The sequence below is a fragment of the Pieris brassicae genome, chromosome 9 (assembly GCF_905147105.1).
Source record: "Pieris brassicae chromosome 9, ilPieBrab1.1, whole genome shotgun sequence".
Taxonomy (NCBI): Eukaryota; Metazoa; Arthropoda; class Insecta; order Lepidoptera; family Pieridae; genus Pieris; species Pieris brassicae.
In genome coordinates this window covers 168,028-187,004 of record NC_059673.1, presented here as the reverse complement: position 1 = coordinate 187,004, position 18,977 = coordinate 168,028, and the positions used below count along the sequence as shown (strand labels likewise).

At 37.2% G+C, this 18,977-nt stretch overlaps 2 protein-coding genes and 1 long non-coding RNA gene across 8 annotated transcripts; 2 read left to right on the top strand and 1 right to left on the bottom strand.

Moving 5' to 3' along the window:
- Positions 1–395: 395 nt before the first annotated feature.
- LOC123713961 (protein EFR3 homolog cmp44E) lies at positions 396–15,339 on the top strand. Of its 6 annotated transcripts, none has more exons than XM_045667878.1 (20): positions 396–848; positions 5,169–5,373; positions 5,845–5,995; positions 6,294–6,446; positions 8,003–8,101; positions 9,011–9,168; positions 9,619–9,697; positions 9,911–10,049; positions 10,224–10,294; positions 10,533–10,721; positions 10,806–10,978; positions 11,236–11,339; positions 11,825–11,945; positions 12,013–12,148; positions 12,395–12,508; positions 12,724–12,844; positions 13,027–13,118; positions 13,867–14,028; positions 14,251–14,398; positions 14,468–15,339. In XM_045667878.1, the coding sequence occupies exons 1-19, from the start codon at positions 764–766 to the stop codon at positions 14,395–14,397; spliced, it is 2,499 nt and encodes an 832-aa protein (XP_045523834.1). In that variant the 5' UTR covers positions 396–763; the 3' UTR covers position 14,398; positions 14,468–15,339. The 6 variants fall into 6 exon arrangements, with proteins under 6 accessions (XP_045523834.1, XP_045523833.1, XP_045523838.1 ...); XM_045667877.1 differs by having other exon boundaries at positions 10,521–10,721; XM_045667881.1 differs by lacking the exon at positions 396–848 and adding an exon at positions 1,597–1,730 and having other exon boundaries at positions 10,521–10,721.
- On the top strand, positions 1,744–3,328 carry LOC123713962 (cyclin-L1). Its single transcript, XM_045667883.1, has one exon. It carries the CDS (start codon positions 2,006–2,008, stop codon positions 3,251–3,253), a length of 1,248 nt encoding a protein of 415 aa, XP_045523839.1. The 5' UTR covers positions 1,744–2,005; the 3' UTR covers positions 3,254–3,328.
- Positions 15,340–15,625: 286 nt separating the features above from the next.
- On the bottom strand, positions 15,626–16,997 carry LOC123713964. The gene is made up of 3 exons (XR_006754251.1): positions 16,835–16,997; positions 16,556–16,675; positions 15,626–16,464 (listed from the first exon to the last, which is right to left on the bottom strand). It is a non-coding gene; the product is annotated as an uncharacterized LOC123713964 (long non-coding RNA).
- Positions 16,998–18,977: the final 1,980 nt, after the last annotated feature.

Sequence of the window (18,977 nt, the reverse complement as noted above, 5' to 3'; positions counted from 1 at the left end):
AAGTAATGCCATCTCGTAGATAATACACTAACTATTGTTATCAATTCTTCTCGTAATTTATAATAGCGGCATCTGCTTTCGCGATTTGTAGGTGCCTATTTTTAAATGTAAAGTAAAAAAAATATCAATAGACGACTTCCTGTAGCAAAATCAAAGTACTAATAGCTAATAATTGAGAATCGAAAATTAAACAATAATTATTTGATTAAACTTATTGTGAACACACGAGCCATTCGTTGTGAACGCTTTTACGTGCAAGATTGCGCATAAATTATCTTTGCGCATTATACTAAAAAATTAAAAAGAACACAACGAATCGAAATAGTAAACTTCCAAGTGAAACAAGCTATTTTATTTAGTCGGATTATAGTCAGTTGCTCGTCGACTATGATACATTCCGCTACTTCTTTTGCCTATTTTTGAAATGACGTGACATGTTTGACCTAATTCAAGATCTAAGTGCTTTATTTATAGCAGTTTTCAATTAAACGAGCTAAACAAGTACATCTATTGGCAATAATGTGGTTGATTGCGTTCAATTTTCGTCTCTAGTTCAATTTCACTGTGATATCTTGAATAAAATTTTATTTACACATTTTATCGAGGATAAAAAAAGCAATAATTATTTTTCTAATAAATAAAGAAGTGTTATCTATCCTTAATAAGAGTATATCCTAAATTACTTTATGAATCGGGACTGTTTTAATAATTTACGTAAAAACCTCAAAATTATTTCATTGAAATAAAAAATAAGAGCCAAAAAATGTCGTTCGTAAAATGTTGTTTTGATGCTGGCGAAGGTCATGACATTCTGGAATCATTTGTGCAAAAATGTACCGATCCTGGCTGTAAGTATGTTTTTTAACGTTAATTCCATAACTTAACATAATTTCCATATTAGATTTTTGTTTAATACAAAACATGATTGTAAACATGAAATGAGTGAGGTGGAGAAGAAATTGCATCCTACTTTAAATAAATTCAGAGAGAATTAGGCAAAATATTTTTCTAAACATATATTAATTGAAAATTTAAAAAAGCGAACAAATCCTTCATTTTATCATAATCAGTTCACCATAATCCATATCTAATAACATTAACTGGGTACATGTATTGATTATTAATTGTCGCTTGGCGCCAATAATTTAATATCCGTTTCCGTCAACAGTTCAAAAACTAAAAAATATCTTAATATAACATACATTTCGGGTTACCTTTATCTAGTGTTTAAATACAACTGTTTTTAATGGTACTTTACAATGGTACTTACCATAATAATGGTATTTATAATAATACATATGTTTTATTTATGTAATAAAAATAAAGGTTTTATTTTAGCAATTACGGAAACCAACGGTAACGTTGGAATTTATTTTATATTTATTTGTCAATTTTAGTAATGTCTTGAATTTTTTTTAAATATATTATGGCAATAGTTTTAACTTTATGCCAGTTTCAAGTTAAATGCCTTAAACTTCATAGTAAAATATAACTTAAATGATAATAGGTTAACCATCTTAAGTGTGACGCCGTTAGCGTTTTACCTAATCTATGGCAACTGTTTGTGTAGGTACTACATAGACAACTAATTGACTATGGAAAAATGCCTATCAGAAATTAGAATTGATTGTTGACTTCTGAATCATTAAAACTACGCCCTTATTTCTATAAAAAGCGTTAATGGCTAAATATATAATAACAAGACCAGGAGTTATTTAATATGGCTCAAGGTAAGTGATAACTTTATATAAAAAATCCCTTCCTTCGAAATGAAGTGAAAATACAGTTGACATATTATGTTCTTGTGGCGCCATCTTGCTCATTATAGAACGGGTCGTTCTGCGAGTCTCTTGTCAAACCGCGATTTTGCAACAAATATTAATTTTGGTTTTTACTCAATAGATTCATTCATTTTAAATTGTAAAGTAAAATTATTCAATGAAACGATAACTGTTTAGCGTTCAGTTAAAGTGTTGGTTACTGTAAGTTGTGGCTATTAACCAAAATGACCACTTCTACAACAGTGACTACTCAAAACCAAGCGAAGAATAATGGAACAGCCACAAAGCTTCCAAAGAACTATGGTAAAATAGTCTTAACGCTTCATAACTGTTTACTACCGGAAACTACGTTCAAGGAGACGCCATCACAAGCAGATGGGTTAGACATAGAAACTGAGATTGATCTCCGAGTCCTCGGTTGTGAAATGATTCAAACCGCTGGAATTTTGCTCAAACTGCCTCAAGTTGCCATGGCTACAGGCCAAATGTATCTTCAAAGATTCTATTATTCAAAATCTTTTGTAAGATATCCTATGGAAACAACTGCAATGGGAAGCATCTATTTAGCATCTAAGGTTGAGGAAAAGCCGTGTCGTATCCGTGACGTCATCAATGTATTTCATCACATCAAACAAGTAAGAGCTCAGAAAACAATCTCCCCGCTAATAGTAGACCTTAACTACATAGAACTCAAAAATCAAGTAATTAAAGCTGAACGACGCATTCTTAAGGAACTTGGTTTCTGTGTTCATGTAAAACATCCACACAAACTCATTGTAGTCTATCTGCAATTATTACAATATGAAAAGAATAAAGCACTTATGCAAATGGCTTGGAACTACATGAATGATGCTCTAAGAACTGATGTTTTTATGAGATTTCCCCCAGAAACTATAGCATGTGCTTGCATCTTTTTGACTGCACGCAAAATTGGATTACCACTCCCAAATAATCCTCATTGGTTCTTGTTATTCAAAGTAACTGAAGAAGAAATTCGAGAAATTTGTGTAAGAATCCTACAACTATACAAAAGGACTAAAGTTAATCCTGAAGAGTTGGAGAGCAAAGTAGATTCTCTTAGACGGGTATATCAAGCTAATAGGCAAATGCAAGTACAGAAGGAACGAGAAGCAAAGTTAGAGGAGAAGAAAAGTGAGCCTTCAACATCAACATCAACATCAAAGGAAACAAAGAGGGAAACTAAGAATGAAAAGTCTCCAAAGACACCACCATTATCCTCAAAATATCATACAAGTCATAAGAAGAGGGAAAGGAGGTCTCGCTCACCATACGAACGAAAACGGGAATACTCCAGTAAAAGGCACAAGTCTCGATCTCGTGAAAGAGAAATAGACAGGTCAAGGGAAAGAAGGTCTGATGATAAAAGGAGTCGGACTTCCTCAAGAAAGTATGATGACTATGAGCGGTCAAAATCAAGTAGGGATAGTAGGGAGGATAAGAGAAAGCATTGACTCAATATAATCAATAATTACAAAGTATATTAAATGTATAAATAAAGTAAGGTGGCATAAAATCATGGCTTTTTATTTATCTATATTCTATTCCATAAGAATTACATTTCCAACTGAATAACTTTAACTGAATAAATTTTTTTTACAAGATTTTGAACTAAATGTTAAGTTAAAAAAAGTCAAATCTATATGTAAATTGTTCCAAATCTAAATATTTTGAATAATTTTTTTATACCTATACAAGCCCATTTTAGCCTACATGTATGTACCTAAATGCCTAATGTCTACTATAGCATAATATCAATTGTATTTTATTGTGATAGGAACATTAGCATAATGAACCTGTGTGTATACAATGCAAGAGTGAACTTAGCCATATGGAAAACATCAGCAACACAATTCTCCTATTTAAAAAACCAGTAAAGGATTTTTTGTTTTATTGCAAAATATTTAATGTTATTAAGTCAAAATGCACATACACTCACCTATTTAAGAATAGCACAATACAAGGTAAATACTTAGTATAGGGTTTTAAAATAGGTCCCAAATATATTTAATGTAAAATTACAATTTTTATTAATTAAAATGCTAAGTTTCAATGTAAATAACTTTAAACTATTTTCTATTTTATCTACTCCTGCAACATTTTGTTTTAGCCCTATCTATTAGGCAAACTTAGCCTACTCATGCTGTCAAATATAAATGTCACGAGCAGCTTCTATTTTTAACTGATGTATTAAAGAGTTAAAAATAACTTTCACGTTTCTAGTTGTATTGCTATAGTGAGTTTAGAAGTTCTTGTGTGTTTTTATGAAAATTACTTCAATCAAAAACACCATATTCACTAGTCATTCTTGTACTATTATTCTCTTGGGTTACATATGGCATTATAGCAGGAATCCACTACTTTATTGTATTTAGATTACATTTTTTTTAAAAGCAATGAAAGAAGTTCAATAAATTTATGTAAAATTTTGTTATTTATTATACTTGCGATATACATGTCATTTTATCTTTTTGAGATGTTTTATAGCGCTCAATATAAATAAAATATTCTCAGGTGGTTCAGGAATAATAACAGAACTCAAAAGTGTGTATATGTAAGGTATAAGAAAATAGAGATTCAAGTTTTAAGTCATTGTCTATTAATAGTGTATTGATTGAATAATGAAAGGTTAAATCTAGCAGCAGTAAATATTGATAAAAATATGGTAATAATCCGTACAGACCCGCGGAAATATTTAACTATCATACTTAACTAAATAAACGTTATCTTAACCTTATCTTTTACGACACAATTCTGACATAGTATAGCAAGTCATACACATAGATTGTTATTTTAATCGTGTTTACAATGTAGATATAATATGTAATACCACATAGAAAAATAATTAATATTAATTTCAATTGTATATAGAAGTTAAATAGTGTTTTGTAAATTAAAATAGCATTTGTGTGACATAAGTGATTAAATAGGAAGTGATTATGCTGCCGATAAACAAAATTACGCATCGTCTTTGCTTTATGATGAGTAAGACTTTGTATATAACGTGTAAGTCTATCTAATGAATGAATTTTGAATGCTCCTTTCCGATCCTAACCATCATTTTTCCATCAACCTGATTCTCTTCTCACTCCCTTTATGAGGACTGTGGTCGCCTGCTACTGTTTTAAAAGAAAAATCTATATTTTCTTACTGCATAATATGGGTTCGGAATGGTATATTTATAATTAATATTTAGATTTTAATTATGATTCGTTTTCAGTTGATGAGTTTTAATTTTATTTCCAACGGGTTTGGTTCAAGGATTGGTTAATAAAATAAAAATAATGTCGAAGATGATGTATGAAGTAGTGGAATTTTTAACAATATTGTATGAAAATAAATTGTTTTGATATATTTGATCTCTTTCAGGTTGCTGTGGCTGTTGCTCCGCACTTCGGCCAAGATACAAACGTCTAGTTGACAATATATTTCCTGCGTTACCACAGGATGGCCTCGTCAAGTCAAATATGGAGAAGCTTACGTTTTATTCACTCTCCAGTCCGGAGAAACTGGATAGGATCGGGGACTACCTCTTTCAAAAGGCTTCGAGGGATATTTATCGGCGAAGACATGGGTATGGCTTATTTGTAAAACAAATAAAATCTTCAGAGAATCTTTAACTCGAGAAAAGTTTAGGTTATTACTTCCATTTTATGAATATTTATATGATAATATAAGGAAATGTTATTTATTAATCAAATCTCTCACTTTCCTTTTATAATCACTTTCAAAAACGATGATAGTTTGAGGGTATGTGCTCACTGTCAACCATAAATGTCTAACGCACACTAAACATTAAGTAGGGAGAGGGGAAAGCGTTTGTCCGAATACGGCTAGCGCCGCGGGTTAGAGTGAAAGAAAAAATCAAAATTAAATGTTTGATTCTAAATAGTTGAATCTTAAAGTTCTTTGAGTTGAGGAATTTGTTTAATGTCAACATAAGTTAAAACCCAAGTAAGATTTATACTTTTAAATTTATACCAATATGTAGAGATCCATCTGAATATCTCTATTATCTATATATCACTCGTGGGTATTTTTCCAGGTTCGTAATAATAGCCATGGAGGCAATGGACCAGCTCCTCTTAGCGTGCCATTCGCAGACGCTCAACCTTTTCGTAGAGAGCTTCCTCAAAATGGTGCAGAAGTTACTGGAGTCCACAGACCCCCAACTGCAGATTCTTGCGACGCAGAGTGTGAGTGAAATTAGTTTTTTTTATAACGTACATTATATTACGATCAATAGTCATCTACGCTATTGTGTCTTTGCCTTGGGACTTGATTCTACTGCCAATTATACAATCATTTAACAAAGTTAAACTGATATTGGAATCGTTCAGCGCTCAGACACTAAAACATTACATATAGTAATACTACGTATCGTTATATATTTACCGAAGAGCTTGGTGATTAAAAATAAAAGGCTAGCCCTCTAGAAGTGTGTTTCCGTGTCTCCTGCCCGTTCTATAAAGTATATGTTTATATCGTTTCCAGTTCGTCCGATTCGCGAATATAGAGGAGGATACGCCATCATACCACCGTCGGTATGACTTCTTCGTGTCCAAATTCTCGGCCATGTGCCACAGCAATCACACGGACAAACCCACGCGAGATAGTATTCGACTCGCCGGGATAAGGGGATTGCAGGTAAATGAACGAAGAACGAATGAAAGATTGATTGATTGTTAGCGAGATTTAAGGCTTTTCTAAATGTGCTATAAAAATTTATTCCTTAAGAAAATAATATCCTATTTTTACCCTGAACAACACTGTCTTAATAAATCTTCTTGTAACTGGCCCCTATTATAATTTAATTTGTTAAATATTTATCTAATTGGCGTTAGGTTATATGTATTTATTTATGTCAGTCATTCCTTTTACGCAAACGCTCTGCTTGCTACGGTGATACGGTCCCTGCATAAGTATCTCGTACCATTCACTAAACACGCTTGGTTAGGAATGAGACCTTTTGACCTGCCCTTTTACTGCTACCTCTATACGTTAAAAGCGTAAACCCGCTGAGTAGGAAGTCTATAAAAGAACATTTATCTTATAAAATAATTACTGACGTTATCTTAATAATTACGTATGAATAAATTGAGCGTGAAACCTTGTAAACTTAGTTTTACAGCCTTGAGATTATTTCGCCCGGCTTCTTATATTACGTGAATACTTTCGTTATGTAATCTTTGATATTATTTTATTAGATGTGACTTTGCTTAGAAGAACTGTATATATTTCTGCATATCAATGATTCAATGATATGTGGTAACTCGGCAACATGCTATGAGTACGACAGCACTTGGGAGACTCTTTACACTGGCCGTGCAGGTTTACTGAGCTAACTGAGCGCTTTTTAGGGCAGTTTTTGTCGCGCCCCAAAATGTACCAGCTCACCAAAGTAATTCCGAATCAATTCCACTTAGGGTCTTTCAAGTAGCGTACCAATTTTGAAAGGCACTCACGAGCCCTTTGGCGTCAGGAGTTTACATAGGCGGTATCACTTAACATCTGGTGAGCCTCGTGCGCGCTTGCGCCTTCACCTTGATGTACATTTTTATTATTATGACAATTAAAATGATTTCTTTTATTAGACGACAACAACATTATATTAAGAATATATTCAAGTGTCTGTTTCATACCTAATCCGATGTTTTGCTGGTAATTTTTTTGTAACATTTATGTTTACCTAAATTGTCATATATTTTATAGCATAGATATAGTATTATGTACGATGGGGTAACTTTGAATAAATATATAAATAAATAAAAAAAATAATTGAGCCGTGTCGGCTTAGATTAAGCGTGAGAAGCTCATAGCTTTGCCAATGGTTTTTCTATGTACGCTATTAGTACTCGCTCGTACGGTGAAGGGAAGCATCCCGGCATGTCACTCCAGAAATGAAATAATTATGTCCGACAGAGGACGGACTCGGTCTATAACATAAAAATTATGCTACACGGCTAAAGTTGTAGCGCCATTGGATAGTTAATAACAAATACAACTTTTCCATAGCCATACATTTTGTTACAGTACTAAGTCAATACGATAATGGCGAAAAAGGAGTATAATAACATTTTATTTATTAGTAATAACGTAATGCTAATAAAAGTCTTTTTCTTGAAGGAAATTTGTGGCGTATATAGTCCTCATAGGAAATAGGCTTAGTTACGATTGTATACATCACAGCAATAATATTTCAGGGGGTGATAAGGAAGACTGTGTCCGACGATCTGGTGGAGAATATTTGGGAGGCTCAACACATGGATAAGATCGTGCCATCGTTGTTGTATAACATGCAGGTAAACTGTGTAAGAGAGCTCGTTTTGTCAGTGAATTTATTAAGGATACCTACGGGTCGGGATCCTAATCTGCATATCATGGAGAGACTGCGTCTCCGGGTACCAAATAAAAACCTTAGCAAGTCTCAGCTTTTGGATGTACCGCGCACACTTCAACTTAGAGAAACGCCACTCACGCGAGCAATACATAATATAATAAATAGAATTTCTCTTGAGGTAGACTTATGTGTTTGTTCACAAGAGTTGCTTGCCATATTATAAGATCTAGGTATATGTTTTTTAAATGTAAGATAATCGTTTTAGTTAATATTGTGTCGGCCTATCGCAGAGGTTTTTGTGTCGTAGACCCTTTGCCATGTTTTTGCGTACCTGATATTGATTTCCTGTAAATTTCTAACTGTAGTGAAGTCGAGTGCTAAAAACAACACATGTTAATTTATACATTTATTAATTGCATTTAAATTACAACTCAAAATAAAATTTTGTATCTGTTATGTAAAATATAGGTAACATTAAATAAACATAAAATAAACTATAAATATAATAACATAAGCAATAAATCAATATTTTTAAAGGGAAGGATGAACCTGATGATATTATAAGATAGTATGATGTATGTAAATACAGCTACTATCAGTGTATGTGTTGAGATCGCTGACGTAGACCCCTTGCAGGTCGTCATAGACCCCTAGGGATAGATATAGACCACTTTGGGAATCGCTGGTCTATCGCATTAGTAGCTGTTAAGAAAAAATAATGATGAGGCGAAATAAATATAATATCTTTTTGTGAACTACAAATATTTCTCGATAAAAATGAACTTTAAAGGTATTTAAACAACTTATAAAAATAAAATATTGAACGCGAATTTATAATTTTGACACAAATTTCTGAATTGTAATCAATCAGGGCGCAGAGAAATACGAGACGGTGTCGTGTCTCGAGCCGGAGACGGACACGAGGGAAGGCATAGAGGAACCGCCCAAGCTGGCCGAGGCCTGTCTCCGGGAATTGGTTGGGCGAGCCTCCTACGGACACATCCGATCAGTCCTCCGACCCGTACTTACGTAAGTCCCATTAGTGGTGTCCGCGTGCTTTTGTTAAACAAATTAAGTTAGAATATATTTCAATGTATATTGTTAGCGGTAGTTGATTTAGTTCTTAGGGTAGGAAATTAAACACTTCAATGATGACTTAATTCACTATAATTTACTTTACTGATTTTACGTGAACTGTATAACCTCAAACTTGTGCAAAGAAAAAGGCCCGTGCGCATGTGTCACAACCTCTTTTATAATCACAACTCCCTTCTCCGACTCGACCATTCCACTTCGGGAAGATGGGTCGAGTCAATTCGTAACAACGTAAACAACCGAACGAATCAAATGAGTAACTATTGCACATGCGCACTTGTAGCAAGATTCTTAAGAATATGTTTTATAAAAATGTTTTGAAATTAATTAAATAAATATTAGAAGCTAACAGTATGTATTATTCGTTAATTTACGTATTTCCAGGCATTTCGATCGCCATGAGCTGTGGCTGCCGTGCGATTTCGCCGTTCACATATTCAAGATTATCATGTTCTCTATTCAGGTAATGAGATATCTCCATCTTCTAAATAACGCTTATTCGAGCAGTAAATTTAATAAGGAGACGTAGATATTTAAAAAAAAGTCGTCCAACAATGAGAGAGACAGGGAATAACATGAGGCCGGGATAACTTAAAATATTTTTGAAATTAATTTTCGATTAACATCTTAACGATTATATTGGACCAGTCATAGACCGTCGTGCGACACCTTACAGGCGCAGTACTCGTACAGCGTGGTGGAGGCCTTAATGCAGCACTTGGACGCCAGCGGAGGGGGGTCAGGCACACGCGTCCGCGCCGCTCGAGCCACAGTTCTTAGTAATATCGTTGCCATCGCCGCTGGTGATAGTGTTGGTGAGTTTGTTCATTAAAACTAGCGAGCCGGGCGATCTGCTCGATCTGTGAAGGTCTACCGAATGTGGACATACGAATTTGGCCGTCTCATACGAGGCGTTTGACTCGGAATCATATGATAAAAGTCTTTTCCTCCCTTTGATGGCTTTAAGTATCGATTCGGAAACATTCCAGGTCCTTCGGTGTTGGAAATAATCAACAATCTCCTGACAAATCTCCGTGCATCGGTAGCTCGAGATTCCGAAGTGAGTGTTTGTTGTTTTCATTCATACTATTTTTCTTGGCAATATGTCAAAAACTAGATTTTTAATTAATTAAAAAACAATTCAAAGCCTGGGGTAACGTATATGCGAACGTTATTTAGGTATATTTTTTTTTACTATTGGCTCTCAAATGGGGACAATGTTTTTCTTAATTGACCAGTGGATTACCAACTAACCCGATGATAACTAAAAGTCCTCCATGCAATAGTTGTCATTCCAGAAAGAGTCAGACGAGCGTCTCTACCAAGAGGCGTTGATCAACGCGTTGGGCGAGTTCGCGGACCACTTGCCCGACTTCCAGAAGATAGATATTATGATGTTCATCGTCAGCAAAATACCGAGCGGTCGCGGGAAGCCCACCAAGGCCGACTGTATGCTGCAAAGCATTCTGCTCAAGTCCCTGCTCAAGGTATTTATTCAAAGACTGCGAAACGGTACTTTCAATTGTCAAATAACCGACATTTTGAAACTATTTATTTTATATGTCAACAAGGTGGGAACGACGTACAAGACCACGGAGCTGAGTAAAGCCTTCCCCGCGGCGTTCCTCGAGGCCCTGCTGCGAGTGTCGAGCACCAGCGAGGCGCGCACCAGGGCGCTGCTGCAGAGGATCCTTCACACGCTGCTCGACAGACGGGCGAACGCCCCGCTGCTCATCGTGCCCACGTGAGTGTAATTATATGACGATGATTTTGTCAGAACTTTCCAGTGTTTTTAAATTAATTAAGTGATTTAACGTGTAAACGATAACAAAAATAATATTAAAAAAAACAACGCGCACGGGGTCACGCCCTATTCCCAGGTTACATGCGTGCACGCACACGTATACGCTAAACAAGCGAGACCAGGTTTTGTGGTTACGGGCGAGTGTCGTTCTCGATCCAATCCAATCCAATTTAAAAGTATATAATTATGAATTTCAGAGTGAATTATGAACAACTAGGCCTGACCGTGGAAAAATGCTCCCGTCCCGACTTGATCTTCATCAGCAAACACGGCTACGCTATCTTCAGCTCGCTGTATGAAGGTATAATAAATCTTCGAATATCTAATATTATAATTAATCTATTAAATGTAATGTGTTCGATAGTTATCGTAAATCTATATATTTTTATTATATTCGAAGAAAAATATCATCACTCCATCGATATGGACATCGTCATTAGCCGGCTTAGCCCAAAGGAGTGACGAGGGTGAAGAGCGAGCCCGGAAGACCCACGTACAGTATTTGCTTTAGAAGGATTGGCACAAATCAAATAGCGTCATTGTCACATGCTTCCCTGAACGCACTGTGCAAAGTCAAGATGGCCCTCGAGGGCCGAGGATTCGCTCGGTTCCGATTGGCATTCGTACTTTTCGGGAAATTCACTCGATCAGAACTTTTCGGGAAATTCACTCGATCAGAACTTTTCGGGAAATTCACTCGATCAGAACTTTTCGGGAAATTCACTCCATCAGAACTTTTCCTCGCATATGTTATTTTTTCTACATGTTATTCAAATAAATTTCCAGGCCTCCAGCTCGAATCGAACACGGCCGAGAACATATCGGCCATATACACCACTCTATCTCTGCTCGCCATCGAGCTGGCCTCCGAGGAAACCGTCTGCGACATGCTTCAACTCATTCTGGCGTGAGTTCAGTTGAATTATCAGTTAGTGTTGAAGAGTCGAGTGAGCGAAGAGTATAAATGTTTCCAGTATCCAGCAGTCGGCGATTTCGAACCCGGTGCTGTCTGCGGCTCAGCAGTGTCAGCTCCACGCCGTAGCCGTCGCGCTGGCGGCTTTGGTTCCGCACGTGCTGGTGCTGCCGCCGCTCGGCGATTACGTTAAGCAGGTATTCACTTTTCAGAACTCCATGTTACAAAGTAAGTGGCTCCACAATCTTGTTTAGGTCTGGGCCTCAGATTTCTGTATTTTTTGTCAATCTAATAGGCAAGTAGGTGAGCAGACTTTTGTGCCTGACGCACGCCGTCGACTTTTTGGGTCTAAGTCGAGTCTATCGGTTCATGACTCTTACATTGAATTTAGTTAGCGAAGCGCGAATAGAATTAATCTGAAACGTCTCCATACACCATTTCAGATAATAGAGGCTCGTCGCGAAGAAGCCGAGCACATGCTGCCGCCTCTCTCGGACGAGTACGACGTGCCGCCCAACAAATTGCCCAACAAGTTGCCCTACTTGATGATCGACCAGGTATTTCAGTCTGCGTGGATTTAGTATGCTTTAATCGTGAACAGATTTATTTAAGTATAGTATATATCCTCAGAACTCCTAAAGTTTTCTTATACAATCGGTTTGGGAGGTAATTTCGAGCATCAACTAGTATAAAAATTAAATCCTGGAGTAATATATCTTTATGTTTATATTTGGCTCTCGGCTCAACGTAAACTTCGCTGAACACCCGACAGATGGCGCTGGGCGAATGCCTGAAGGCGAGCGGCATCGAGCCCAGCCGCCTGCAGACCGCGTCCCCCTACACCGGCGGCGCCACCGTCGGCCTCGCGCACCGCCACAGCTGGGTGGAGGCCGGTGCGTACGATGACAGTTTAACCCGTAATGAATATAAACATTAGTATTTGAGAGGAAGCCGGAAACTGACCGGACGGAGCAATATTGAAATCTCATTACGTTTGCCCTCGTTCAAATAATGGAGTGGAAGAGAGAGAAATGCGTCACGCCCGCTCGTCATCATCCGTCCTAAACCCTTTCAGGAGCGACGCAGGGCCGGGACAGCCTGGCCGACATATCCGCGGGACCCGTCACCGAACTCGACAGCGCCAACAGCTCCCCCGGAGTGCAGAGGGTGAGTTGGAAAAGTTTTGGATTAAATGTTATTTAGCAGACTGGCAGGAGGCTCATCTCATATTAAGTGATATTGCTCACGGACACCGACACTGCCGGAAGGCTGGCGAGGGCGTCGCCGGCCTTTTAAGAGTTGATTCGGAAATATTTCAGTGGATAGCCGGCTTCACAAAACGCTCAGTCGAGGATCAAAATGGATTGATGGAATTCAATATTAAACTGTCGGTCAATCTGTTAAGTGTATACGTGTATTATATGCTTTAACGCAATATATATTACGGCAGCAAACCCAGTACGACGCGTTGGACGAGGAGTACAGGATGTTCATTGAGAAGTACAACTACAACCACCGGCCCTCCATGCCCCACTTCGGGACTTATGTAATCCATTGATCTGTTTGAGTAGAAACGTTGAAAACTGTAAAATTACACGTCCGTGTCTCTCTCGTATTGCTGAATATAAATTTGAAATTTCTTTCGTATCGAAATGTGCACATGGTAATACCCTCTTCCTTCAGCGGACGGACAATGAGTTCTGGCGCTGGGGCCACGAAGACGCCCACGCCGCCGGCGTCCGCGACACGCGGCCCAGCGCGGTACCCGAACGTATTTCCACTTTAGACTCGCTCTCGTTGACCGCGCATCCGTAGACGATTTCCCTCATTTAGTCATCATCTTAGAAACACTGTAGTAGTTTGGTTGGTCGCGACTTGTCCACTTTGTGTACATGAGACCCGTGAACTGCCGCAGCATCCCGCGCAGAGCGAGAGCGTGAGCCTGGAGGCGCTGCGTCGGGCGGCGAGCGGGCCGAGCGAGGCGGAGCGACGGGACGCGGAGAGGAGGAAGGTGTCCCTCAACAACACCTTCCGGACTGCGCCCTTCGACCATCTGCTGCACATCACGCAGCCCAAGGTCTGATCTCTTTCACTTCTTCGTTTTTGGGCCGAAACTAACTTGACGATAGATCTATTATTTAGTTTAAGTTTTGGAATTTGCATAACTCAAGCGGCTTCAGACTTAAAATGTTATTTTATTGAGATCAACTAAGAAATATCCATTTTAAAGTTATTTATATTTAATGTAATAAATTTTCGTAAGACAAAAAAACGTTAAGAATATACTGTTTTCCTTCAGTACGAGATCCAAGACAAGCTGGAAGAGATCTTCAACTCCATCTCCGAGGAGCCCCTCCTGCCCGTCGGAGCCGGCTCGCCCGCGGGCAAGACTCAGAACCAAGTACAGCCCTACACCAAGTATTTGACGGAGCTGTTTCTCTACTGAGGTCCGCGGAGTTAGCTATCGCTATATCTTCCCACTGGAGAATTTGGTTAATCAGTATTCATGTTTTTAGGTGGACGGTGTGATCGGCCTTTTCGTACGTTAAAAGGCCGCAGTGGACTTTTCTCGCAGTATCCAGAAGTTAATAATAAATGCAATGCAATATCTTAAAGCCGATTTAGTGAAATTGAGAGATTAAAACATACACACACACACACACGTACATTGTTTGAAAGGTTTCGTTTGTGAGAGCATCGTCACATATTCTTCCTCGAGGCCAGTCTTTCGGGGTCACTGGTCGGCATGCTTTTTAACTTAACCCGGCTCGAGGCGGGCGAGGTGGTCGACTAGGAATTTGGTAAATTATCTGAACCAGTGGGAGAATGGTTCCACGAAAACGATCAAAACACAGAACACTTGCACTTGAACATAAGAGTAGCGGCGCTCGAGAAGCGTCTTAGGACTTAACGGAAACGGTGAGATCTGGGGCGAAAGATCCTCCTTCTACACCGGTCTATAGTTTTGGGGACGATATTTTGCCTTCTCGGCCGTCTATCAAGATGCATCGTGATACTGAAATACGAAATGTAATAATTACAACATATGTAAACTTTAAATGCGTATACGATACGTTACGTATACGTTCATTCGATTGAGACGTTTATGAATCGGTATGAGGGTAGTCGCTAAATATGGGGTTTGAATTTGAGGAAACGCTTATATCATAATGCTATTATACTAATACTACTATAGGTATTGTAGTTGGTAATTAAAATTCATTCGTCGGTTAAAATATATAGACACAAATAATAAGTATATACATAATCAAAATTGAATGACGGAATACCTGGAGTGTCCCTCTGACGCCAATCGAGTTTCTTTGGAGCGGCTCACGCCCGATGCAAACCGGTATTCGATCCGTCCGAATTTCACGAAGACAAACTGTATCGGTACGGTTTTTTTTTTTTTTTTTTTTAATAATTTTATGGCCTGGTAACGAGACCTTTAAGCCAATCGGTACGGTATTATACATTCCATAGACAATTATCTGGTTTTTTGTCAAAGAACCTCGATACGCGTCTGCTTAACATATTTGTCTAAGTTCGAATGAATTCGTCAGATGTTAGTAGACAGTTTTTGCGAGTGGTTCATGATTACTCACGACTAGCCTTTTTACCTTTACCGTAAAAGGTAAGCTTTCGATATTATTTTTTATTGTTATTCGTACTTACACGTGTTATAAGGTTAATAAAGTATTGCGTAGAACGGATTTGTGTTATTTCTAACATTCCTTTAGAACGTGTTCGCTGATCGACGGCATGAGTGAAACGACGGAATAATGAGATATTTTATTTGTAACTAGTATATACAAAAATATATTAAAAATAAATAAATTTTCATTTAAAATTGTGACATTTGAAATAAATTTTTACAACTCTTATTTCTACGTAAGCATTTTACCGTTGCGCAGTCTTATTTTTTAAACCTTTTACAAAAATATATTCAGGAACCGGAAATGGACATTTATTCAGCTATGGAGGCGATTGCGATTCCTATAATACTTGCATTTTATTGTTTGTTGTAGGAATATCGACCGAGTTAATAAATGTTTAGAAAATCAAACCTTGTCTCTTTAACATAAGGTCTAATTATAAATAATACAATATTATGAACCCATACGTTAACTATTGAGTTAAAAGTAAACGTTTGCGTTTTTCTTTAAAAGTTTCACTTTAAATCGAATAAATGGCACTGTTATGGTTTATTATAAATTCGTTACCTAAGAACAATATATAAAAAATCTGTAAAATATTTAAATTAAAAGTAATTTAAAAAAAATATGTAGACCTAAATGTAATTTATAAACAATTAATAAGAATAAAAGCACAGATTGTGCAATCCTTTGTGCCTCGTTCTAAAGTATATAATTTTAAATAAATATCAATTTCTTTAACAATACATTTGTGTATATCACATGAGGTCTCAGGGAAATCGTATAACAGTGGTGCCGACCGCCTCGTCGCTACAGGCGTGCGCAAGCGCAGCTTCAAAATCTTGAGGGAAATAAACCTGTAAATATTATTTTAATATTTAGAATTAATCTCTTTTCACTTATAAACGTCACTCATTAAAAAAAAACAGTAAACAATATTTCGCTCACCTTATCGAGAACGGGAGACAGTTGGCCCCCCTCCACCAGATGGCGCAGGGTGTCGAGTCCGTCGCTCAACCGATGCCGGGACTCGAGCCAGTCACAATGCCAGCCGTGACCCGTGAACCACTGCACATTCAAAGTGTTATAGAGATTAACTTAATTCAACCTTATGTACTGAAAAATTTAGTGTTTATTTAGTTAGTTTATTTAGTCTGGTTTATAAATACAATTTTATCTAAACAGATAAAATTGTATTTATAATCCAGACACGAATCAATTTCTTACCCTGAGCACGCGAAGAGAATAGAAGGAGACCGTGAAGACCGCCCAGAGGGGAGACGGCAGCCGATCCGTCACCAGAGCCCGAGGGCGAAGCTCCAACGCCGCTCTCCGGGGTGCCGTAGCTCTATAATGTATATTTGATACTTTCAGAACCAAATATTAATCGAGACTTTTCTAGACATGGCTTCGATTATTAAGTTTTATTTTTAATAAATAAATATTAATTAATAAGCAAATAGGTAAATCGGGTACGTCTCAACCCGTTAACCGAGCGAGACGTATACGTCGACGTTAACGATAGCGTGCTCGGCTAGGACGTATGAATACGTCCTAAAAATATGTATTTTGCTGTGTTATATATATATATATATATATATATATATATATATATGTTATATATATATATATATAACACAGATTGAACCCGATTAATAATTGCAAAATTGGTGTTACTACCGTCGTCCAACATTATAACACAGTCAGTGCGCACGTCCGGCGCAGGCGACGTTCTGTTATACGACGTCCCGGATTTAGAGTTTAAAAAAAAGGATTTATTTAGAAATGTAGATTTCGAAAGACAATTGCTCGGTTTGAATCGTAAAGTGGGACTGACTTTAGCTGAAAGATAATGCTCATGGCAGTTGAATAGGAGAATGCCAGCTTGCTAAAATAGAAGTTGACATAGGGTGGTCTCTAAGGTTTTTTAATATATAACAAGCCCCTCGTTATGATATAAAGATCATTTTCATAAAGGGTTTTAATAGCGTCTTCATAGGTCTTCGCATCATCTTCGGTCAAGGTACCGAATATGTGTTTAAATACAGTGCCTATTCCGGAAAACCATGCGGTTCTTTTCGAAACGTAATTATCGGATACTAGATGTGTAACGGCATTAAAGTCACGTTGGAGATCTTTAAAGATTGCTTCTAAAGGTTGCAATAAGTTATGACATTGCGAAACACCAATTAATTCGCTTCTCTGACAATAAGACTGAATGTTATTGAACACTTTATTTATGTCCATTATATGATTTTTTATGGGAATGATCTCTACGGGAATTACAATATGAAATTGGTCGTTTATTATCTTTAGTGTGCCAACAGGGTCGAAGAAGATCCCAGGACCTTTCACTATATTTTTGACATACTGATTTTCAGTTTCAGCTAGGGTGACATTGCAGAGAATTGCGATGACCCCGGAAAATATGTGAGCGTGTTATAATACTATTAAAGGGATTAAAATAATGTTACTTATAAAAAGTAAAATACAACAATAAAATTTGATATAAACTTATCTTATAAAACTGGCAACTTAACTTTTTATCATTTTCATAAAGGGTTTTAATAGCGTCTTGTTTAACATGACGTCGATTTATTAAAAGGTGTAAAGTATTATTATCGTGGACTTTAACGATTTTATAGGGACCTTTCCAGATTGGCGAAAGGGCCTTGCGCAGCCTGACGTGATTTTTTAAATAAACATAGTCACCTACTTTATACTGTATAGACCGCGTGTGTTTATCATAGTAGGTTTTTGATCTTTCTTTGGAAGTTTTGATATTTTCCAAAGCTTTTTCTCGAGAAATTTTTAATCGGTGATGGAGCATTTTAATATACTCTGGATATGTAACGTCAGGGCGTGATTCAAATATTGAGTCAGGGATATATGGCTTGTGGCCGAAAACAAGTTCGTATGGAGTGAATTAAGTCGTTGTGTGGACACTACTATTATAGGTTAACATGGCGGTATATACGAACTTATGCCAGTTTGTCTGATTTTCGTTTACGTAAGATTTTAAATATTCCTTTAAAGTTGAATGGCTTCTTTCTAAAGCGCCTTGCGTTTGAGGGTGGTAGAGTGATGACCAAATTTGTTTTATCTTTAAAAATTCGCATGTGCGTTTAAATAATTCGGCAGTGAAATTAGTTCCTTGGTCTGTTAATATGGTTTTAGGGATACCAAATAGGGAAATAAAGTGAACTAAACCTTCGCAGGTTTCTTCTGCTGTAGCGTTTGATATTGGGTATGAAATGGAAAACTTAGTTAAATCATCTTGAAGAGTAAGTATGAATTTAAGTTTTTGAAATCCAGCTTCAGGCAAAGGGCCAACTATGTCAAGACTAATTCTTTCAAATGGGCGTGTAGC

Excerpts from the sequence above, each read along its gene's own strand:
- LOC123713961 (XM_045667877.1), top strand. The coding sequence starts at position 764 with ATGTCGTTCGTAAAATGTTGTTTTGATGCTGGCGAAGGTCATGACATT. Across the intron at positions 10,979-11,235 it reads CCGCTGCTCATCGTGCCCAC|AGTGAATTATGAACAACTAG; the intron begins GTGAGTGTAATT and ends TATGAATTTCAG. Across the intron at positions 12,509-12,723 it reads CCTACTTGATGATCGACCAG|ATGGCGCTGGGCGAATGCCT; the intron begins GTATTTCAGTCT and ends AACACCCGACAG.
- LOC123713962 (XM_045667883.1), top strand. The coding sequence starts at position 2,006 with ATGACCACTTCTACAACAGTGACTACTCAAAACCAAGCGAAGAATAAT.